Genomic DNA, 19540 nt, shown 5'->3' on the forward strand with positions numbered 1-19540 from the left:
AGTTGCAGGGGGCGCAGCACACCATCCCTTGTGGGAGTCAAACCGGCAACCTTGTGGTTGAGAGGATGCGCTCCAACCAACTGAGCCATCTGGGAGGCAGCTCAGCTCAAGGTGCCGTGTTCAATCTTAGTTGCAGGGGGCGGAGCCCACCATCCCTTGCGGGACTCGAGGAATTAAACTGGCAACCTTGTGGTTGAGAGCCCACTGGCCCATGTGGGAATCGAACCCGCAGCCTTCGGAGTTAGGAGCACGAAACTCCAACTGCCTGAGCCACCGGGCCGGCCTTAAAAGAAATTTTTAGTAACACTTTGAAGACAGATCTTAAAAATAAAGATACAATCAGCATTTTTTAAATGACTACTTTCCTATATAGAATCATTGTTTGAGTTTATTCAAGTTACAATTCAAAACAGGAAGGCATATGCATTTTTTCGAGATTCTTATGATAAAAGCCATATTGAAATGTATGAATTTTTTGATTTTGTTAAGAGTAAAATAAGGATGAAGCCTCAAATTAAATATTACATGTCTCTTTTAAATGACCAAAAGGTATGTTTTGTATATAAGCATCCTGATTTCTGGCTGTTGAACCCCTACGATGAGCCAGGACTTGAATACATTACCTTATTTAGTCCTCACATCCTGTAAAATAAGTGTCATTGTCCTTATTATACAGATGAGGAAACTGAAACCCAGAGAAATCACACAGCTAGTAAGAGGAGACAGAATTTGAATCCACATCTGTTTTGGATTCTGTTATAGGAATCTGCAAAAATGCATGTGTCTTTCAGATCACATAACAAAAGTCTATATTTACCACAAAACTTCTAAACTGGTGCATTTTTCACTTTATCAAGTTGTCTTAGGATAGCATTGTAAAAACATTTTTTGTACTGTGACCCAACCGTAGGAAAGACACATCACATCGTGATCCAATATATATACATGCGTTTACGTATAATAATATTCACAGCTTACTACATGTGAAGATTGCTGATATATTCTAATCTGTTCTCTTTCATGATAAATACTGCTTGCAGTTAAACTGATTCATATTTCTCTAAGGGTTTGCAATTGAAGTAATTCTGTACCAATTTAAAACATACACAAGAAAGTGTTTTCCTCCCTTATAGAGAACTTATATATACTTTTTATAGAAAAGGAGAATAAAGGGAAAAACATTACTTATACTTTTGATCACTGAAAGACAACTACAGTTAATAATTTGATATATTTTCTTTCAATATATTTTTCTGATGGTATTTATATTATTATAGTTTTTTTTTAAATTAAAATTTATTGGGGTGACAATGGTTAGTAAAATTACATAGGTTTCAGGTGTACAATTCGGTAATACATTATCTATATATTACATTGTGTGTTCACCACCCAGAGTCAGTTCTCCTTCCATCACCATATATTTGATCCCATTTACCCTCATCTACCACCCCCTCCCTATAGTTTTAACCATGATGCTTATGTAAAAATGCATGTCTTTTTGAATCCTATTTTTTTGAGTTTAGTATTTTTATCAAAGTTATGTATGCACATAGTGTAAAAAATTAAAAATTGTTTTACAAGGTTTGTTCAGAAAAACAGTAATCTCCCCTGCCATTTCCTCTTCTCCAGAACAACTACTTTAAACTATCTTAGCTGATTCTTTAGACATTTACTTACATTTCTCTAAATAATATGCTTATCCTTGCTATTTTTTTTTTATTTTCCAGTTAGACATTCTCTAATGACTTTCCATAATGGCAGATGAGGATTTAGCTTTTCTTTCTTCTTTTGCTGTAACTCTTCCCCCTTAACATATGGTCCAGCCTCACCACATAGTTATATCATAATCTCAATTATATAAGTATTTAGAGTTATTGTGTTCGCATCAATGCTTTCACAGCTGAACCATTGGTGTATGCTATGATTATTTTTCTTTAACTACACAACATCTCCCCATTTGTCTTGTTTTTCCCCATTGCTGACTTCTTAATGTATTCATTACTAATTCAACCCCAGACTTTTCTCAGATATATGAAACTCTTATTAGTGACTTAAAAACAGTTGATAATCTGTTAATCTCATCTTGTTGAAGAACTTTTTTTTAAGTACATTTTTTTTTAGTAAAATTACATAGGTTTCAGGTGTACAATTCGGTAATACATTATCTATATATTACATTGTGTGTTCACCACCCAGAGTCAGTTCTCCTTCCATCACCATATATTCAATCCCCCTTACCCCCATCTCCCACCCCCCAACCCCCTTACCCTCTGGTAACCACTAAATTACGTTCCCCAGATTAATTTTCAAACCCCGTGGCCATCCTGTGGTCACCGACTGCCCTCCAATCCCCTCACCCCCCCCCCCCCCCGCCCATCTAGCAACCCTCAGTTTTTCCTCTTTTTATCAGAGTTTACTACACCACTTCAATCTGGACTGGTTGCTCTCTAGGTTTGCTGTACAAGTGTCATCTTGGTTTCTCCCTTCACATTTCTCGTTGGCAAACTTCAGATTTCACAGTGCCAGGAGTCCTTTTGCTCTCTTGTGTAGGGTCCCCTATGTCCTTCCTCTTTCTTGGACAAATCCTTAAGTAGGTTCCTGAGAAAGGATGCATTGAAGGTAAATTGTTTTGGACACTGCGTGTCTGCAAATACCTTTTACCTTCACACTTGACATGGCTGGTAAAATACCAATTTGGTAATCATTTTCCCTTAGTTTGAAGGCTTAGCTTTTTTATTCTAGCTTTCATTGTACATATTGAAAACTCTAATGTAATTCTTAGTTCTTTGTATGGAAATTTTTTTTTTCCTTTCTTGAAGCTTACATAATCCTTTCCATTTTCTCCAACGTTATGTTATTTCACCATCATGTGTCTTGGTGCTGGCACTTAACGAACTCTTTGCAAACTCGTATTTTTTTAGTTCTGGGAAAATTGATTTTGAAAAGTTTTGATCATTTATTCTCTAGTTTCTCTCTTTGCTCTTCCTGGACTTCTAGGATACAGTTATTAGACCTGAATTAATCCTCTAATTGTCTAACCTTTTTTCCCCAATTCTGTGTTTCTTTGTCTTTTTGCTCTTTTTGTAAGTTTTCTTCAATTTTGTCTTCCAACTCTTTCATTGAATTTTTTATTTCTACTATCTTAATTTTTAAAATTGTTTCTTTCTGTGAATCTTCCTTTTATGGTAACATTGTCCTTTTTTCATAAATGCAATAGTATATACTCATTTTATAGGTGGGTGCAAAAGTAATAGTGGTTTTGGACTATGAACTTTAAATCATTATAAACTAAGTTCAAACACATGTTTATTAATCAAAATAGGAGCTGTTACAAACACATTTTTGCCAACGAGAATAAGTTTGTTTATTCCTGTAGTGTAAAAATCCGTGCTTTGGGATTTGACAAACTCTTGAAAAGCATTTTCTGCATCCTGCTGGTTATGGAAGTGTTTTCTCTGCAAAATATTGTTGAGATGCTTGAAGAAGTGGTAATCGTGGGTGAGAGGTCAGGTGACTGTGGCGGATGAGGCAAAACTTCGTAGCCCCAATTCGATCAACTTGCTAAGCATTGTATGCAATGTGCGGTTGGGTGTTGTCGTGGAGAAGAACTGGACCCTTTCTGTTGACAGATGCCGGCTGCAGTCATTGCAGTTTTCAGTGCAACTCATCGATTTGCTGCACATATTTCTCAGATGTAATGGTTTCACCTGGATTCAGAAAGCTGTAGTGGATCAGACCGGCAGCAGATCACCTAACAGTGACCATGACCTTTTTTGGTGCAAGTTTGGGTTTGGGAAGTGCTTTGGAGCTTCTTCTTGGTCAGCCACTGAGCTGGCTGTTGCTGGGTGTCATATAAAATCCACTTTTTGTCGCACATCACAATCTGATCGAGAAATAGTTCGTAGTTGCATGGAATAAGAGAAGACAACACTTCAAAACGACGATTTAAAAAAGAATTTTGGTTGTTTATGAGGCACCCACTTATCGAACTTTTTCACCTTTCCAATTTGCTTCAAATGCCAAACCACTATAGAACGGTTGACGTTAAGTTCTTCAGCAACTTCTTGTGTATTTGTAAGAGGATCAGCTTTGGTGATTGCTTTCAGTTGGTCGTTGTCAACTTCCAATGGCCGGCCACTACGTGCCTCATCTTCAAGGCTCTCGTCTCCTGTGCAAAACTTCTGGAACCACCAGAACACTGTACCTTCATTAGCAGTTCCAGGGCCAAATGCGTTGTTGATGTTGTGAGTTGTCTCCGCTGCTTTACGACCCATTTTTAACTTGAATAAGAAAATCCCTCAAATTTGCTTTTTGTCTAACATCATTTTCATAGTCTAAAATAAATATAAAATAAACAGCAAATAAGTCATTAGCAAAAAAACATAAATGAGAAATGTGCATTAAAATGATGCATAACATAATCACATTTAAGAATGTGTTCCAATATCAAACAGCAAAAACCGCGATTACTTTTGCACCAACCTATAATAAGAATATTAATGATGTTTCTTTTGAAAGACTTCTGTCTGCCTCTGCTTAATCTTCACTTCCTCCAAATTGCTTTTAAAATCTTTTTGTTGTTGTTTCTTTGGTCTCTGCTTTGAAATTAAACCCTTTCCCTCAAAATTCTATAGGTCTTTAGCTTTCTGCTCTGTATTTAAGAATGGGGCACCAAAAAAGTAGATTGGAAGCTCGAGATGTATGGGCAGGGCTTATTTACTGTGGTCTTCATATTAGGGTAATCTGACTGGAACATTTTGTGAGGAAACTCCTGGTGTCGTATTACTTTTATGTCTTTTCTCTTGGCCCAATTCCCTGGAGAACAAACTTCCAGCCTCCTGCTTTGAGTGTTAATGTGCTGTCAGTAGCTGTAGGAGCCCTGTAGAGAAAGAAAGCTGGTGGGGTAGGGGCCTCAACATTTGGTATGGAAACTTTTCAGTATGGTAGCCATTCCCTCTCTTCTCAGCTGTGCCTGTTAATATCCTGTCCTAGAGACCCTGTTTTATTATCTTCATCATAATCTCTAACTAATCTTCTGTCCAGGTGAGGGAAGGGGAGTCATCTGGCTAACCAGACAGAGGGAGTCTGTGGGTCTAACCTCTTCTTAATGTAGATTTTCAAGCAGTCTTTCTGTTTTTGGCCTTACCTTTACCTTCACCTTTATAGGTCTCTGGTATCACTAGACCCTTTGTTTTTGCTCAGATGGAAAGGAGGGACCAGGGAAGGGGTGTGGGGACGTGGGGGTGAGTAATGTAAATCAAATTTCTTCTCAGTTTTTCCTGTTCCTGGTCTTGCTTTTTCAGGTCTTATAAATATTACTAGCACTCACCTCTCTGCCTGCCCAAAAACAAAATTCTTGTTTTTTTTGTTTCATCTCTCATCATCTTTGTCCAAGGTTTACACCTTAGATAGCCCCTGGGCATTTTAGTGGGGCTGAATTAAATACCTGTATTCCACCCATTCTCTTTAACTGAAAGACTGAGTCCTGTTTTTGTTGTTGTTGATATTTGCTTTTAATAAAACATAACAAATATTTTCTGTTATTATAAACTAGACAAATACAATTCTAAGGGGCAATATAATGTGGTGGTTACAAGTGTAAGTCTGGCCCCCGTCTTCCTCCCTGCTTGCTGCTTGCTGTGCCGGCCTCGCTCTCTCTGCGCCTTGTAGCCATGCCTCACAGAACTGAGGAAATCAAGGATTTCCTGCTCACAGCCGGGTGAAAGGACACCAAATATGTCAAGACCAAGAAAAATAAGAAAAATGTTAATAATAAAAAAAGAAAAAAGAAAGAAAAATAAGGATAATGTGAAGTTTAAAGTTTGATGCAGCAGATACTTTTACATCTTAGTCATCATGGACAAAGAAGAGGCAGAGAAACCGAAGCAGTCCCTGTCGCCAGATTTGGCAGTGAAGGAGCTGAAATAAACCAGACATGCTGATCTGAACTATTAAAATTTTAAAAATTCTTAAAAAAAAAAGTGCAAGTCTGGAACCAGATTACTGGGTTCATATTTTTAGTTCCATTCCTTACTGTGTAACCTTGGGCAAGTTACTTAATCCCTTTATGCCTCAGTTTTTTTCATTTCTGAAATGGAAATACTAATAGTAAATATCTCATTAAGTTGTTTGGAGAACTAAATATAGTGTTAAGAGAGTGTCTTGCATATAGTAAGTGCTCAACAAATATTAGCTATTATTATTTTCATTTAAGTGGTAGCATATATTTCATTTAATACCAGGGGTGCCAAAACAATGTATACAAGTGGACACTTTGGTCAACGTTGCTCAAGCAGTAGTTTGCCGTAATCAGAAGTGTCTGGATGCTGATGGTAACCACTCGTAATTGCAGAAGTCAAACGTGACTTGTTTTCATCTTCTGTTATCAGTATATATCGAGTATTACCATTTTAATAGTTTTTTCCTTTCTTAAAATGTGTATACATTTTTTTGGCACCCTCTGCATTATTACTGGACATTTAGATTGTTTCCAATTTTTCTTTCTTGTTTTTATTAGTAATATTTAGTAGTAACCGTCTGTTAACATGAATAATTTTCTGTGTTTAAGGATTTTGTCTTTTGAATAGAGTCTTAACAGTGGTGTCAGAGTGTATCTGTATAGTTTAACTCTTGAGACATTCTAAATTGTTTTTCAAAAAGGATTGTTTTTACTAGAACTGTCTGAATGCTTGTTTCACCATCCTGTTACTAGTACTAATACTATTTTTTAAAAAAACCTTTGCTAATTTGATAGGTAAAAATATGTCATTCTAATGTACATTTTTTAGATTACTAGTGTGGCACTTACTTTTAACCTAAAGAAAAAGGCAGTTTATCTTGTATTTTAGCTCATTTAGAGATGTGTGGTGGTACATTATTATGGAAAGCTGTTTTTATTGACCCACGTACATTCTTCCTCTTTCCTGATAACAATACCTGACATTTCCCCATATAATGGTCCATCTCACTTTCTCAGGCATGTGATGTTTGTGAGATTAACCTGGATTGACTTCACCTCCAGCTCCAAAGGTTGAGTTGGTTGAACTGTGTTTCCATCAATCCCAAGTTCAGTAGTTGGTTCAGGGGTGGGAAGGTAACCCAAGCAGCAGCAAATAGGTAACCTTAGGACTTTTATTGGGACACAGACTCTCTTTTCCTTGCTGGAAGAAGGACCAAGGAAATGTGTAGCCTTGGTAGCTGCTTGCAGCCATTATAGCATTATGAAATGATAAGCTATTGAGAGATCAAGGAGACATAGGCAAAAATTAAAAGAATAACAATTCAGGTGCTAGTCACATTGCTTGCCTGGAGCCAAACCTAATTCTAGACTTTTAAATTAGACAAGCCAATAATTTTTTTTTTTTTAAAGATTTTATTGGGGTAGGAGAACAGGACTTTATTGGGGAACAGTGTGTACTTCCAGGACTTTTTTCCAAGTCAAGTTGTTGTCCTTTCAATCTTAGTTGTGGAGAGTGCCATTCAGCTTCAAGTTGTTGAACTTTCAGTCTTAGTTGTGGAGGGCGCAGCTCAGCTCCCCGTCCAGTTGCCCATTGCTAGTTGCAGGAGGCACAGCCCGCCATCCCTTGCGGAAGTCAAACGGCAACCTTGTGGTTGAGAGGATGTGCTCCAGCCAACTGAGCCATCTGGGAGCTCAGCAGCAGCTCAGCTCAAGGTGCCGTGTTCAATCTTCAGTTGCAGTGGGCGCTGCCCACCATCCCTTGCGGGACTCGAGGAATTGAACTGGCAACCTTGTGGTTGAGAGCCCACTGGCCCATGTGGGAATCGAATCGGCAGCCTTCGGAGTTAGAAGCATGGAGCTCCAACCGCCTGAGCCACTGGCTGACCCCTAAATTTTTTTTTTTTTTTTTTAAAGCCAGTTTGAATTGTGTTTTCTATATTTGCAACTGATAGTATCTTACTCACTGAGTTAGCAGAAATGGTTGGAAGAGTGCTTCCTACGTTTTTTCACCTCACATCATGGCATATTTGGAAGATGGTAACACAGTATTTGTATGGTGCAGAGGGCCTTGTACGCAGTTACTTCTGACTGATTGCAAAAAGCCCTGGGTATTTTGGCTTTTCAAGGTTGTGTGTGGCTTTTTGCATGACTGAAAGAATTAATGACTCTCAAACCTGTAACTTATTCGTGGTACGCTGTCCTAGTATACCGGTTGGAAAACTCTGGGCTAGAACAAAATGCTTATCAATTTAAGACCATGGGGTTGATTCCCAAATATTTTGCTTATTTTGCTCTTTCTGTAATACTCCTAATTCTGATCATAAATTTTAAAAATGTACCAAATGGGGAAACACTTAAGTTTTCTTAATTATTTGCCCTGGTTCAGATTTTGAGAATATTTGCAAATTTGTGGGTACTTATCATTAATTTTCCCTGATTCTGAACACAGAATATTAGAGTTGTCACCAAGTTTGTCAGTTCCATTATTGATGCCTGATTACATCTAGTCCTTTAGATTAGCATTTGGTAAATTAAAACAAAGAAACAAAAATATATTTTCCTAGACAGAATTTAAATTTAAATTTCCTATACGTTTAAAAAATATTCAGTGACTAAGTAAGTACCACATTCTCAGGTTAATTTGTATCTGAGATTCTCACATTTTAAGTGGGCTTGTTAAAACAGGATTGTTGGACCCTGCCCCCAGTTCTTTATTCAGTAGATGTGAGTTAGGCCCTAGAATTTGCATTTCTAGCAAATCCGTAGGTGTTGCTGATACTGTTGGTCCTTTGAGAACCACTGATTTATTTCATTACTTCTGTTGTTTGTTTAATACTATTGATTATTAAAGTTAACAGATAAGTAATATGATTTTCTACTCTTAACATAAGGCTGCATTTTTCCCAAATTTGCAGATTTTTGGCCAATGATTTTGAACTTTGAGGATTAAAGGAAAGTAGTGCTATATGTAGCAAGAAACAAATACCAGTTCACTAAATAAATGCTCTTTAAAGTGTATTTCTAATAAATGAATAACATTTTGACATTGACTCCCCATATAAAATAGAAGGAACGTTCTGATGGAAATAATTTAGTCTTTAGTAATAAAAATCACAAATAAAAATATAGCAAGCCTCTTAAAGAAGTCACTACCTTAAATCTCTTTTGGGATATAAAAGTAATACATAAGCTCTAGTTAAAGAAATACAGGTTTCTGATAAGATATTAGTAATACTTAAAACACTACCAATATTATATGTAGTGGTTTTTTTTCCTACTACAGTTGACATTCATACATTCTTTTATGTTAGTTTCAGGTGAACAACATAGTGATTAGACATTTATATGATTTACACAGTGATCCCCCCGATTAGTCTAGTACCCACCTGGCACTATACATAGTTATTACAATATTATTGACTATATTCCCTATGCTGTGCTTTACATCCCCGTGACTATTTTGTAACAACCAATTTGTACTTCTTAATCCCTTCACCATTTTTACCAAGCCCCAACCCCCCTCCCATCTGGCAACTATCAGTTTGTTCTCTGTATCTATGAGTTTACCTCTGTTTTGTTTGTTTGTTTATTTTGTTCTTTAGATTCTACACTTAGTGAGATCATATGGTATTTGTCCTATTCTGTCTGACTTATTTCACTTAAAAAATATCTTTTAGGTCCATTCAAGTTGTTGCAAATGGTAAGATTTCATTTTTTTAAATGGCTGAGTAATATTCCATTGTATATATGTACCACATCTTCTTTATTCATTCGTCTATTGATGGACACTTAGGTTGCTTTCACCTCTTGGCTATTGTAAATAATGCTGCAGTGAACATAGGGATGCATATGTCTTTCCAAATTAGTGTTTTGGATTTTTTCAGATAAATTATTCAGAAGTGAAATTGCTGCGTCATAAGGTAGTTCTATTTTTAATTTTTTGAGGAAGCTTTAAACTGTTTTCCATAATGACAGCACCAATTTACAATCCACCAACAGTGCACAAGGGTACCTTTTTCTCCACATCCTCACCAACACTTGTTGTTTGTTGATTTATCGATTATAGCCATAATATGTAGTACTTTTTAAAGTCTCAGTAGTATAGAAAATGAAGTCAGACATAGTTGTAGATTTTTCCTGTATTCTATTTACAATTATTTATTAATTTAACTGATTGTCATTGTTAATCCATTTAAAAATGTTTCACTCAACAGTGCCGATCTTTTAAAAAATGAGCCTATTTTTTCTTTTTTTAAATTTGTTTTAAACTTGGAATCTTATCAGATCAGGAAACTGAGTCTCAGAAAAATTAGTCTTTTTCCCCCCAAGGTTATACAGTTGACAAAGCAGTCAAGTTTTTGTTGACAAAGGAGTCAAGTTTTTTCTCAAGTCTAGGCCTCTGACTTTAAGTTCAATTATTATTATTATTATTTTTTTTACCATACCACGTAGGAAGTAATACCCTAGAAACCTCAGAGAAGCATTTAAGGATCAAAGGAAAAATATAGGTGAAATTGCTTTGTAATATGGAAGAAGTTGTATAAAAATAAGCTATTCTGTCTGCCAATTAATTCGTTGTGTACTTACTTTGTGCCTAGAATTATATTAAATGTTGTGGGGGAATAAATGAAAGAAGTGTAGAACAGTTCTTGCCTTTAAGAAACATTCCATTTGCAGAGGCACATTGAACACACATAGAATAACTGGTGAATTACTGTTAAACTTTGTAGTGTTGAATTTAAGCACTCAGTAGGAATTTGGAGAATGGAGGGGTCAGAGTGGTTTAATGTGCTTAGGGAAGGATTCCCTAGAGGGTAGGGGCCTTGAATTGGACTTAAAAGATGAATAGAATTTAGATAAGAGGGAAGTTAAAAATTATTCTAGGTACACAGGTGAGAATGAGCATGGATTAGGTAGGAGACAGTACGGAAATTATATAGAGGATACCTCGGTCCTCTGTTGGATATAGAAGATTAAAGTTGAAGATGAAACTATAAAGTGCAGAACGCTTAAAAATTGGGCAGATGCAATTGGATTTGATTCATAGGATTGATCTTGTGAATGTTTATTAGATACGTAAATAAAATATGTCATACTGCTGATAGAAAAGAAGTTTAAAAGTTTGGGAGGAAAAAAAGTACAAATTTTGATTTGTTAAATCTGAGGTGAAAAAATGCAAGTGAGTACTTTTGAGATGACTGAAGATTTATTGGGGATCATTCACATGGGAGTCACTAGATGGAACTTTGGAGATAAGGTAAGAAAGTAGATCCAGAAAGGTCAAGCAGTTTGTCTGTAATCATGTGACTACCTATTAGCGGATATGTTACAACAACTGATTCCCGGTCTGTTGCTCTTTGAATGATTATTTATGTGTTTATAGCAGGGGTCACTAATTAAATACCTTCAAGGACTAAGGAAGTAAGGTAAATTCATTTACTATTTAACAGATATTTCTTTAATATCTGGTATTACTTAGTCAGGCCCTGTCCTAGGTGCTGAAGACACACCACGGCCAAGACAGGCAGACTGTGCTGTCTGTCACAAAATGTATTCTTTAAAAGAGGAGAAATAATAAGGTTAATAGATACTTAACACATAAATTGGGTGCTAGTAAGTGCTGTGAAGAAAATAAAGCAGAGTGATGTGCTGAAGAATAATGGGGTGCAGTGCATCCTGAAGCGTGAACATTTGAGCTGAGCGAGGCCGGAGAAACATAAAGGAAATTCTGTGTAAATGTGGAGAAAGAGCATTCCAGACAGAAGGAACTGCAAGTACATAGGAATAAATTTGGCATGTTTGAAACTGAAAGAAGATTTATTCAGTGTCTATTATGTGCCAGATAAAGTGCTAGGCTCTGGGCGATACAGCAGTGAATAAAACAGCAACACTGGCTCCCAAAGCTGAGTGGCAAATCGTGTAGATTTGCATTATCTGGTAGACATTTCTGTTGGTAACTTGAGGTGTTTTATATAAATGAGGAACAATGTAAACATGTAATTATCATTTTGCTTGTTTTATTTTTTTCCCCATAGTCTTTGCCAGACAATATTTAAGGCCTAGAACAAATATTGTCTTTTCTATAACACTCTCCTTAAGCCCTGTAGATAGAATTTATTGCTTTCTTATCTGTATTTTCTATAGGTACTTCGTCTAGGCTTCTACCTTAGTGTTATTATCACACCATTGGTTTCTATGTCTGTTTCTCCAACCAGGTTGTGAGCTCACATCCTGAGATATTAGCATAGTGTTCTACATATGCTAAGAACCTAATTAAAGTTTCCTTGATCAACTACTATGTGCAATTCATCATGAGTTTTTTTGAGTACTAACATTATTCAAAGTGTTGTTCTATGCACAGCAGAGTTTATATAATTAAACAGGAGGTTTTCTTTTCTTTCTTTCTTTCTTTTTTTTTAATGGGTAACAATGTGTTTTTTCCAGGACCCATCAGCTCCAAGTCAAGTTGTTGTCCTTCAAGGTATTCAGTCTAGTTGTGGAGGGCCAGGAGGTTTGTTTTGAAATCCTGTTTGAGGCTTCTGGTTAAATATGATGAATTGACTACATAAGTTTATTTTTCTCATTCTCATTAAAATGTGTAAAAAAAGTATTAACTCACAGAGTCAAGAGAGAATGGGAGATTATTCAACAGTGGCTGTCAGAAAGCAAATGGAGGAGTGGTGACGGACTTAAAAGTTTGGAAGTATGCTCAGTGCTTGGAAACACCAAATACTCTGAAAGACAGGAATAAGGCTTGGGCATAAAAAGGGAGATTTATTGAAAATCTTATGTACAGAATATTTGAACCTTTCCAGGTCTCTTTCTCTACAGAGATAGGAAAGTTATGCTCTGAAGAAAATTGAACCATGGCAATTCTAGTCAGAAGTACACCGGACAACTGGAGGGCAGGGATGAGGAATGGATAGGACTGCAAATGAAAATTGAGTAAAATCTACCCACTGAACTGTGAAACCCTTATCCTGTCTGTCACACTTCTATCAGGACATTTCTACATTTATAATAAAAAATTTACCTCCTATTCACCCTTCCATAAGAAGTTACTGGGGTTTACTCTATCGCAATGAGGAAAAAACAAAAAGAAGTCATAGGAACCAGGAAACAGAAGAAAATGACAGTGGAAAATGGTAGTACATCCAGCTAACTAGGCCAGGTTGGAGCAGCAGAATGGAAAGATGTGGGAAAGTGATTAAAATCATTTGGTGTGTTTGAATATTTAGAAAAAATGTTATATAGGGGCGTCTGGTTAGCTCAGTTGGTTAGAGTTTGGTTCTCATAACACCAAGGTTGCCGGTTCGATCCCTGCATGGGCCACTGTGAGCTGCGCCCTCCACAACTAGATTGAAACGACTGCTTGACTTGGAGCTGATGGGTCCTGGAAAAACACACTTAAAATAAATAACAGTTAAAAACAATTAAAAAAAAAAGAAAAAATGTTATACGACTGACATTTTTTGGAGCATTTGGAAAAAGTAAGTGGCATGTATAAAGCAAAATTAAAAATGGAAAATCTCTTCTGTATGTACCTCTACTCCCATTTTGATCTGTCACAAATCTTACCATCCTTCAAGGCTCCACTAAAATACATCTTCCTCCGAGGAGTCATTTCTGTCTCACTAATTGGAGTGGTCCTTTCCTTTTGTTGAGCAACCATAATAACGTTTAACTATCTTAAAATACATCTTGAATCTGGAGTCATTGTAGCTAATTTCCTAACATCTTCAACAGGGAAGATTAAACTAAACCAATTATGGTAAATAGGCAAGCAACTCAACCCTGGCCAGAGATCTGAAGGGAAGTGTATTCTGATGAGAGGCGTCTGACATTTTCCTTGCTCCTAAAAAAGAGTCACAAGTGGAAATTAGCCCTTGTGCTGGATATTGTTTTGTCTCGTCTTAACACCTGGAATTGCTGAAGCCATCTTAGGCCACAAGGGGAGACAGTTTGAGGGCAGTGAGGATAACTGATAAGGAAAGAACCTTGGTTCTTGATATCATTGTTTAGGCACCAATTATATCATACCAGGAGTCTACCCAACCTCTACACTTCCATAATGTAAAATAATAAATGCCTCTCTTGTTGAAGCTAGTTTCAGTCAGATATTATATTGTCTGCTGCCAAAAGAATTCTAACTAATTCAATGTACTCCTATATATTTGTGTCTCTATTATACCTGTGTATATCTGTATATGTGTAACGTGGTTATTAGGTATACAAGACAACTCTTACATTAGATGACCCCTCAGGGCAGGGTCATGACTTATTTAATTTTCTTTCTTTGCTTTGTTTGGCTAATTTTGTATTTTAACCAAAGTTAACATTTGCATTTGGTTAAAAAATATGGCTGATAAGCACACATTGAAAAACAGCAGAAATCTCCTGGCCTACATCTCCCCATTCCAATGTCCCAGAGTCAACTATGTTCAATTACTTTGGCTATTTCTTCTCATATTTATCTTTATACAGAGAGTGGCAAAAAAATGTATATACATTTTAAGAAAGGAAAGCGGTATTAAAATTGTAATACCCAATATATACCGATAACAAAAGATGAATACAAGTCATGTTTGACCTCTGCAATTACAAGAAGTGCTCAAAGTGGTTACCATCAGCGTGCAGACACTTCTGATTATGGCAAACTACTGCTTGAGCAATGTTGACCATAGTGTCCACTTGTATACATTTTTTTGGCACCTCTGGTGTATCTAAATACAGTTGACCCTTGAACAACACAAGGATTAGGTGTGCTGACCCCTGTGCAGTCAAAAATCCGCATATAACTTTTGATTCCCCCAAAACTGAACTACAAACAGTTATCCTTCAGTATCTGCAGGGAATTGGTTCCAGGCGGCACCCCCCCCACCCACCCAGGGCACCAAAATCCGCTTATGCTCAAGTCCCCTTTATAAAATAGTGTAGCTCAATACATACGATTGGCTCTTCGCATCCAAGACTATCAACGGCTGGTTGAAGACGGTACAGGTATTCATTGGAAAAAATTGAGTGTTAGCGCAGTTCAAACCCATGTTGTTCAAAGGTCAATTGTAATGTAATTCTGTTTCTTGATGTATACATTTTACTGTATTTTTTATATCCTGTCATACCGTGTTTCCCCAAAAATAAGACCTAGCCAGACTATCAGCTGTAATGCGTCTTTTGGAGCAAAAATTAATATAAGACCAGGTATTATATTATATTATATTATATTATATTATATTATATTATATTATATTATATTAGACCAGGTCTTACATTAAAATAAGACCGGGTATTATATTATATTATATTATATTATATTATATTATATTATATTATATTATAAGACCAGGTCTTACATTAAAATAAGACCGGGTCTTATATTAATTTTTGCTCCAAAAAATGCATTAGAGCTGATGGTCTGGCTAGGTCTGATTTTGGGGGAAACATGGTAGTAATTTAGTTCACTTATATTATTCACAATCACCACCACTTTTCCTCCTTCCTCAATCTTCCCAATATACTTAGAGCACAGTTTTTGATTGACTCAATTGGCAGTTTACACCAGGGATTCTCAAAGTGCGAAGATCCTTTCAGGGGATCTGCAAGGTTAAAAATATTTTCATAATATGACAGTGTTATTTGCCTTCTTCATTTTCATTTTTTCATTAGAGTACAGTGGAATTTTAAACTACGTGATATGATATTGCAACAGACTAAATGCAGAAGCATATATGAGACTCCAATTTTCTCCTTTTAAGCCAGACATGAAGGAGATTTACAAATAGAAAACAATGCCATTTTTATTGGTACATTTTTTTGTTTAGGAAAATTTTATTTTTTATAAAAATGTTTAATGTTAAGATTTCATGGATTTGATATTTTTATTTGAATTAATAAGTATTTTTATATTGTCTCAGTTTTAATTTTATAAGCTCTGGATTATACTAATGTCAGATAACATAGTTTTTATGTTGTACTATTTTTATACAAGGTATTAAGATTGGGAGAGGCTAAGTGAATGGTGGGTAGGACTCCCTGTACATTTCTTTGCAACTACTTGTGAACTGATCATTATTAAAACGAAAAGTTGAAAAGTTTCTTGCAGCCTAACTCATGCATTTTTCTGGGTTGAGAAAGATGTTTAAATGCCTTGGTTTTTAATAAAAGGCAGTTACTCGAGTCCTCCTCTTCCAGTTTTGGTGGGTTTAAAGATTGCGTTGCTATTAGTATTCACATCATTCTTACAAAGTGCTTTACATGAAGGCAAAGTTGAGGAAGCGCAATGTTTTTTTTCAGCCTTGGTATGAAACAAGTGAAGGGCCAAGCCTTGCCTGCAACATAAGGAACCCAGACTTTAGGAGACCGCGGTTAGGGGCAGAAAATTTAGTGCCTAAAGGCCCTAAGGTAACAGAATAAGCCTCAGCCACAGAGAAACAGTATAATCATTGTTGCTAAGTGTTTTGTGTATTAAGATCAGAATAAAAGTGATCAAACTGTTATTCAGTGTTAAACCTGGAGGATTATGGGATACAGGTTGTTATATTTTTATGGTAACATTTGTGATAATATTTGTACTTGAAAAATGATAAATGATCTTTTACTGTTAAATCCTTTATATTACAGGAAATAAATGTTAATATGGAGGACGATTTTAAGACTGGATCATCATCTACCTTTGCTCCTCACAGTTCTTCAGAGACATTGTTTTCTATTCAACTATTAGATTTCAAAACAACTTTACTGGAAGCATTAGAAGAATTACGTATGAGAAGGGTAAGTGCCTTGTTAAAATGCTTTTTAAATCAGATAATTTGATTTGTCCAGTTTTTTGGGTTTAAGAAAAAAAAAGGACCTAGTAAAATAACTTATTTAGAAAGATGAAATACAATTCAAATGATGAAGCAAAAGAGAAAAGGATAGATTTAGTTGACATCAGGGAATGGTAAAGAAGAATTTATAAACTAAAGCAAAAAACACAACAGATTTTTAGATTGTTAAATACTTGATAAATAGGCTAACTGTTATTGAGTGCTTCAGAATTTGTAGATAGCACTGTAGTTAGATACTATGGCTGATTTAAAAAAAAACTGCTTTTCAGGAGATTACATTTTGTTAAGGTTATGAGATAGGTGCCTATGAAATGATTAAATAATGAAACAAGACAATACATGATTAAGTGACAAAATAAATGTTTGTAGTAAGTATTCTGAGTTCAAAGAATAAAATATTCTATTTTCAAAGTGATGACTGTGAGATTTTTAGAAAGGAGACATCTAGCACAAAATTGTTTACAGTATGTTTTGTTTCAGCAGGAGATCTATATTGTTCAAAACCCCTTAAAAGCATTTCATTTCTGAGACTGGGTTTAAATATGGAGAATATGCTGTCAGTTCTCTACAAGATAGATTGGAGTTGGTAAGATTCTAAAGAGAAGACAATAAAGTATAAAGCTATTGTAATAATGATCTGGGGATGAGGTTACTAGGACTTCTATATACCCATGAAGATAGAACAGAAGAGACAAAAAGGAGAATCAGTAGAGTTTGGTGACTTCCTGAAAATGAGCTATGAGAAAAAAAAGAGACTTGAAACAACATTTTTATTATGTGAACCTTGTTCTAGGATTTAAAAATATTGAAATTTGTTGTCATAATAAGAAAATTTAATTACCACAATGTTCATCCTATTATAAAGCTACTTATTATCAAAATAGCAAAAGTCTTTAACAAATAATCTTGCTAAGAAAGGATATCTTGGATAAGATTTAAAAAAGAACTATTTTTGTAAAATTAGCTTAAAATTATATCTTTTGTAAGTAAAGCAACTTGAGGTAACTGTTTAAAACTTTATATTTCATTTTTTTATGTTTCAAACATTATATTTTGTCTGTTTATATTTCCAACTTGAAAAATAAGCTTCCTTTAAAAATCTTTTTAAAAACTTCAGGGTAGCAATAGAAACAGTATTTTTATTATAGTAATCAAATGCAGGAATATATACTACTTTTAATGCATTCCTCACTGAAAGGAGAACTTTATTCTTAAAAAGGGGAAAATTTTTCTCTTTTATTGGAAAAAAAGTTATTGATTTTCACATTTACCATAATGGCAACACTTTATCCATACTGCTGGATTTAAATTTTTCCCCATATTTTATTAGGAAAATTCAAAAAATACATAATAGTTGAAAGAATTTCAGGGTGAACTCCCATAATACCCACTATGATAGGCAGAATAATGGCACCCCAATGATACCCTAATCCTCAGAACCTGTGACTAATTTACGTTACATCACAAAGGGACTTTGCAACTATGTTAAATTTAGGAATTTTGAGATAAGGGATTATGCTGGATTATTCAGGTGGGCTCAGTGTATTCACAAAGGTTCTTATCAGAGGAAGGAAGGATTATCAGAATTGGAGAAAAAGATGTGATGACAGAAGTAGGGGGCATGGTCAGAGAGAGATTTGAAGACGTTATGCTTCGAAGATGGAGGAGGAAGCCACGAGTCGAGGAAGGCAGGTAGAAGCTGGAAGAGATAAGCAATTCTCCCTTAGAGACTTCAGACGGTATATGATCCAGCCAACACTTTGATTTTAGTCCAGGAAGAACACTTCAGACTTTCGACCTCCAGAACTGTAATACAATTAAATGTGAGTTGTTTTAAGACAATAAATATGTTGTAATTTGTTATAGCAGCATTGGGAATCTAATACACTCACCACCCAGATTCTGTGCTTTATCTCATATTTATCCCTCTATCATTGGTCTTTTTTGTGTGTGTGTGTGATGCATTTCCATGTAAGTTTGAAATTAGTATACTTCAGTATGCATATATTAACTAGAGTTCAATATTTCTTTGTGTATTTTTTTTATTAGTTTCAGGTGTACAAAACAATGTAATAGTTACACACTTATCATTTATATCTCTCACAAAGTGATAACCCTCCACCCCCAATCTACTACCTCTCTGAGATCGCATACAGCCATTACATTTCCACTGTCTCTATTCCTTATGCTGTACTCTACTTCTTGTGAATGTGTGTGTATATCTCTATATATATACATATATAGAGATATACACACACACATATATATATATATGTAAAATTATAGTTGACATTCATTATCATTCAGCTTCAGGTGTACAGCACAGTTATTAGGCATCTACACCGTCCCTGAAGTGGTCTCTCTAATAAGACTTTTGTGTATTTTTCTTTTAATATAAAATGCAGTGAGATGTATAGTTTTTAAACACACCATTTCATGAGTTTTACAAATGCATACAGCTGTGTAACTCAAACCCTTGTTAAGATATAGAACATTACTATTAACCCCAGAAAATTTCTTCATGTCCTTTCTCACTTATTCCTCATCTTTATCCATCTGGAGGCAACCATTCTTCTAATCTTTTTCACCATAGATTACTTTATCTGTGTCCCAGAAATGCATATAAATGGAATCATATCGTATTTTTCTTTTGCATAAGTTTTCTTTTACTATGGATAATATTTTTGAGATTCATTCATGTTGTTCCTTTTTTATTGCTGAGTACTATTCTATTGTATTAATGTAACAGAGTTTG

The 19540-nt window shown here is 35.4% G+C and overlaps 1 protein-coding gene and 1 pseudogene across 2 annotated transcripts in view; both read left to right on the forward strand.

Annotated features, from left to right (window-relative positions):
* The window catches only part of CCDC73 (coiled-coil domain containing 73), a 115784-nt gene that overhangs the window by 8261 nt on the left and 87983 nt on the right, over positions 1 to 19540 (forward strand). Inside the window, exon 2 of one of the 2 annotated variants that reach the window (XM_033120419.1) lies at positions 16580 to 16729. In XM_033120419.1, coding sequence (XP_032976310.1) covers positions 16595 to 16729 — 135 coding nt within the window. In that variant the 5' untranslated portion in view covers positions 16580 to 16594. Of the gene's footprint in view, positions 1 to 16579; positions 16730 to 19540 lie in introns of those variants that run through there. The other variant, XR_004424382.1, reaches the window with a different exon arrangement.
* LOC117030393 (60S ribosomal protein L38-like) lies at positions 5673 to 5928 on the forward strand (annotated as a pseudogene).

Source organism: Rhinolophus ferrumequinum, chromosome 11, assembly GCF_004115265.2.
Source record: "Rhinolophus ferrumequinum isolate MPI-CBG mRhiFer1 chromosome 11, mRhiFer1_v1.p, whole genome shotgun sequence".
NCBI lineage: Eukaryota > Metazoa > Chordata > Mammalia > Chiroptera > Rhinolophidae > Rhinolophus > Rhinolophus ferrumequinum.